Source organism: Acyrthosiphon pisum, unplaced genomic scaffold (genome assembly GCF_005508785.2).
Source record: "Acyrthosiphon pisum isolate AL4f unplaced genomic scaffold, pea_aphid_22Mar2018_4r6ur Scaffold_92;HRSCAF=459, whole genome shotgun sequence".
In the NCBI taxonomy this organism is placed as follows: domain Eukaryota; kingdom Metazoa; phylum Arthropoda; class Insecta; order Hemiptera; family Aphididae; genus Acyrthosiphon; species Acyrthosiphon pisum.
The window spans coordinates 20,148-24,991 of NW_021779364.1; the positions used below are offsets into that span (position 1 = coordinate 20,148).

General features: G+C 26.3%; 2 protein-coding genes across 2 annotated transcripts; both read left to right on the forward strand.

The window, feature by feature from the left end:
- The first annotated feature begins 268 nt into the window (after nt 1–268).
- Nucleotides 269–689, forward strand: LOC115035107 (kelch-like protein 3). Its single transcript, XM_029492755.1, has 2 exons — nt 269–499; nt 577–689. The coding sequence occupies exons 1-2, from the start codon at nt 412–414 to the stop codon at nt 672–674; spliced, it is 186 nt and encodes a 61-aa protein (XP_029348615.1). The 5' UTR covers nt 269–411; the 3' UTR covers nt 675–689.
- Nucleotides 690–718: 29 nt separating this feature from the next.
- Nucleotides 719–3,767, forward strand: LOC100570167 (kelch-like protein 3). The gene is made up of 4 exons (XM_008191242.3): nt 719–1,033; nt 1,120–1,263; nt 2,665–2,917; nt 2,984–3,767. Exons 1-4 carry the CDS (start codon nt 857–859, stop codon nt 3,169–3,171), a joined length of 762 nt encoding a protein of 253 aa, XP_008189464.1. The 5' UTR covers nt 719–856; the 3' UTR covers nt 3,172–3,767.
- The last annotated feature ends 1,077 nt before the right edge of the window (nt 3,768–4,844 follow it).

Here is a 4,844-nt window from a genome sequence, read left to right on the forward strand (position 1 = left end):
ATCTCGATTTTTTATGTCCTAATTAAAACTATTCCTAATAGTTATGGTTCTTGGAATTTATTTTACTGTTGTATAACCTACTGGTTTGTATGATTCCAGTAAATACAATTTCAATAAAATACTATTCATGTATAATACTATTCCTAAATTATATCATTCTGTGGAAATAACATTCCGTACAAAAAACAATCCCAATTTTATTTTCCTGTTAATTATGTTCCCGATTTATATAGCCCCCCAAATTGATTATTGTTATATTTTATTATTGAAGAAGGAAAAATTCAGGAACCTTCTAATATGTGATATTGAGTAGTCTAATTTATAGTTTATTAATTGTTTTAGGTATTTGAAAGTGTTATTAGTTGGGTAAAATATGATTTGGGTTCAAGACAATGTGTTTTATCTCAATTAATGCAACATGTGCGGTTACCATTAACATCGAAGGATTACATATTAAAAAAAGTAGCTGAAGAACCTCTTATAAAGAATTGTTTAAAATGTAAGTTTTCTCTTTAAATATGCTTTCATTGTGAATTAATTTATATATTAGATATATATTTATTTATAATTTTTAAGGTTATCATTATGTATTGGAGGCATTAAATACACTCAAATCAGAATACCATATTCCACAATGCATCCAGGATAAACCCAGACACGGGGAAAAAGTATAATTCTGTATAATTTATTTATCTTTCGAATGCATTTAATAATTTAATTATTTCAGGTTATATTAGTTGTTGGTGGAATTCAGTCTGAATTAAGTAATAATTTAGAATGGTTTGATACACGAACATACTCATGGCATTTTGGACCAGAATTGATTTCAAACTTTAAAAAAAATAGTCTAGTCTTAATGAATGATAAAATTTTATTTGTCGTGAATGGCTATTCTAGTGGTTATTCACAACATTATTCCAGTCTTTTTATGCTAGATTTATCTTTAGAATCACTTTGTTGGCAACGATGTGTGGACATGTTAGTTGAGCGACAAACATTTGGAGTTGGTGTAATAAACGATAATATCTATGCAGTAAGTAATGTTGAATCTTAATTCATTAGCTTAATCATTATTTGTGTTAAAAAGCACGTACCAATAAATTATATATTTCATTTAAGGTAGGCGGATGGAGCTCTACAGATGGTCATTGCAGAAGTGCAGAAGTTTATAACTACAATACTCAAACATGGCATATGATATCAAATATGTCTACTACAAGATCTTCATGTGCGGTTGGAGTCCTGAATGATCTTTTATACGTGGTATATTTTTTAATGATTTTAATTTTGAATTATATTTGTTATAATAATAATTGTTATTGAAATAATAATATTCTCCTGAGAAAGAATTGTGTAGTATACCTACAAAATAAAATATTTTGATAAATTCAAAATTTAAATTGATATGAAAGAATAAGCTAATAAAAATATTTATTTATATACCACTTCAATTCAATGATTTAATAATTTCATTAGGAACTGATTCATTTTCATTGATCCTCAAACCTACCTACATATCGGAAGTACAAAAACTCTATTACATTTTTGTTACAGATTTATACTTAATGTTGATTAAATTTTATTGAAAAAAATGAAATAAAAAGTGGTATTAACTATTAATATGGAACTATTTAAAGAGTATTAGATTTTTAGTTTTCTTATACAATTCCAATACAGAAACCACATTAAGAGCATTGTTATTACCTACTTTTACTACAAAAACATAATATTAGTTTTCAACAAAAACAATATTATTTTAATGATGTTTGAATAAAACGGACTTTATTCAAAATACTTAAAAAATAGTATTTAGAATACCATATAAATACTTCAAAAAGTATTTAAATACAAATATTCAAATACTTGTATTCGAATACTTTACAAGACTGCTTATAAGTTTTATTATTGTTTATACAATATATAAAAAAAAAAATTATTTAATTAAATGTTTATTTTCAACATAAAATATAACTTATGAGGACGCTACACCCGCATGTGTTGTATTCGTCTTACAAATGTGCAACATATTTTGCGCGGAAATGAACTGAGGAGTTAGTCATAATTAAGAAACGAGATTTTAACGGCATGAAAAGGAGAACTTTGGCTGTACAGCGTAGTTTTTTTTTTTTGATATCATTTATATAAAAAAAGTTCTCACTGTTCAAAATTCATTATTGTTTGTGTTTTTCAAATTTGAAAAACTTTTTTTCATCAAAAAAATAAAAACAATGTTGCACCACAGCCAAAGTTCTCATTTTTGTGTAGTGAAAATCTCGTTTCATAGTTATGATTGTAGCCTTCTCGGTTCTTTCCCACTCAAAACAGTTTTTGCTATGTTGTACATTGTAAGAAGGAGACAACACATGCAAGTGTAGCGTCCTCTTAATTATTTTAGTTTCATTAGGTAATGATTCCTTCAAACTTGATCAGGATTGATTTTTAATACCTAAATATTTTGGTACCTGTGTAATAATGAAATTGATAATTTATAATAGATAACATTTTGTAATTAAAAATAAAAATATTTAGTTCATTGAATTTCCTATAAATATGTAATAAACCACTTTCATTGGGAATGCTATGGAATAATGATGTATTCCACAATTTTTTTTCGGTGTGATGTATTTTTATATTACAATAATTTGTATTAATTAAATTTCGTAGGTAGGAGGTTATGATCAATCACTGCAGGCTTTAGACACTGTTGAATGTTATAATCCCAGTATTGGTATGTGGTCACCAGTCGCAAACATGTGCGAACGTCGCAGTGGTGTTGGTGTAGGAGTTTTATACGGTGAACTATATGCTGTAGGCGGTGATGATGGATCAAACATTTTGAGTACTGTTGAAAAATACAGCCCAAAAACAGGAGTTTGGACTACTATAGCATATCTAAATTTTCCACGAAAAAATGCAGGTAACTTCTCTTAGATTAATTCTAAACTATTTTATGAAACATTTTTTTTTTAATTTTTCATTATAGAAGTAGTTGCATTAGATGGATTTTTGTATGTCCTCGGTGGAATGGACAAATCTTCTAATTTGGATTATGTAGAATTTTTAAACCCAGACAACAATACCTTTACCGTGATCACAGCAAAATGGAATATTAAGTGGATTTCACCTGGAGCAGTAGCCATTAATAGGCCACAACATTTTACAACTTGTTAGCATTCATGATTTTTTTCTTTTGTATAAATGTTTTCATATTATTGTATCTTACACTATATATAGGTTGTACAATTCATGCATTTTTGTCTTATGTAAATATTTTCCTATATTGTACAATAATACCTATATTTATTGTATTCTTTTTTTAATCCTATAACTTTGAATGTTTCATTAAAAGGTTCTCGTATTATCTTTATCAATATAATGATAATTTGCAGATGATTGTCTAGCTAATAATGTATATGTTTAATTTCTATAGGCAACAATTGGACTTTTGAATAAGGTATTTTCATAAGTAGTTAATTATGTAACCAAAAAAACTATAAATGTATACCTAAACACAATTTTCTTAATAGATATTTTGTTCAAATTTGGATCAAATTAGAGAGGTATTTAAATGGAGAATAAATATTTTGATAATCATGTTTTAAATTAAAAATAAATTTTATTCGTGGACACTTGGAATTATTAAAGTATATTATAATTTAATATTTATACACCTAATGCCATTTTCAATATATAATCATTATAATATTTATTTAAAACCAATTATTGTTATAAGAAAAATAAATAAAATACAAAGAATATTTAAAGCATAGGTTGTCTATTCATAAGCAAGCTTATGCTGAAAAGAGAGTTTGTGATACAAGTAGTCATAATTTTACATAATAATAGTGCTAATATAGTTATCGAAATATAAGTAAGAAGAAAGAAACTAATCATAACAGCAAAGGTGGGCAAGTTAATGAAAATAATTAACTCAATTTAAGAGGACACAAGATAAGTTAAAAGTTAACAGTTAACATATTATAAATTTAACTTGATAAGTTGAAAGTTAATACAAAAAAAAAATATTAACTTAACTCAGTTTAAAAAAAGTTTATTTATTTTTTTGTTAATTATTTTGTAAATCACATAAAGATTGAATGTGTCTTTCTAGTTTCTAATTTATAAATTATTAAAAACAATTTTATTGAACTTTTATCATTATGTACACTCTTTACAACATTTTAGACCTAGCAAGTTTTTCCGAGCACCATCGAATTTATTTCAACTGTATTTTAATAGATAACTACATTTATTGTATAGTAACAACACAACCTAATAATTTGTAAGAAAAAATTATCAACTTTGTATTGTTTAAAACAAAAAATAGTTAACAATCTCTATTCATCGGTTATTCGTATACCTACTAATTATTCGTTTATTTTTATTAAATTACCGTTCAATATACAGATTTTTGTTGTTGATAGAAAATTAGTAAGCTAATGATTAGTTGAATGTTTATTCAATTAGTATTTTAAAATAAGTTCAAAAATAGACCCCCTGTACGCTTTTTTACACTTCTATACACTCCTGATGTAAAATTTTAGATTTTGAGTGGAACCATGAATGTATTGATTTTACAATGATGTGTGTTTTTTTTTAATTTTTAAAAATTTTTATATGTCTGTCATCACCTTTTAGCAGGGATCGAAACCGGTTTAACCGGTTAAAACCGCGGTTTTCTCATTTCTGAACACCGGAACTGGAACCGGAACCAAAAGCTTTGAAACACCGGTTAAAAAACCGTAACCGAAACCTAAGACCTTAAAATACCGTTTTCAAAACCCAAACCAAAACCATAGAATTGAAAAACCGCTCTTGTACTGTTCTTGAAAAACGGATTAAAA

What these genes read in the sequence shown, in the direction of transcription:
- LOC115035107 (XM_029492755.1), top strand. Translation starts at nt 412, where the DNA reads ATGCAACATGTGCGGTTACCATTAACATCGAAGGATTACATATTAAAA. An exon ending in TATAAAGAATTGTTTAAAAT is followed by an intron (nt 500 to 576) that starts GTAAGTTTTCTC and finishes ATAATTTTTAAG; the next exon opens with GTTATCATTATGTATTGGAG.
- LOC100570167 (XM_008191242.3), top strand. Translation starts at nt 857, where the DNA reads ATGAATGATAAAATTTTATTTGTCGTGAATGGCTATTCTAGTGGTTAT. An exon ending in TAAACGATAATATCTATGCA is followed by an intron (nt 1,034 to 1,119) that starts GTAAGTAATGTT and finishes ATTTCATTTAAG; the next exon opens with GTAGGCGGATGGAGCTCTAC. An exon ending in TTTTCCACGAAAAAATGCAG is followed by an intron (nt 2,918 to 2,983) that starts GTAACTTCTCTT and finishes TTTTCATTATAG; the next exon opens with AAGTAGTTGCATTAGATGGA.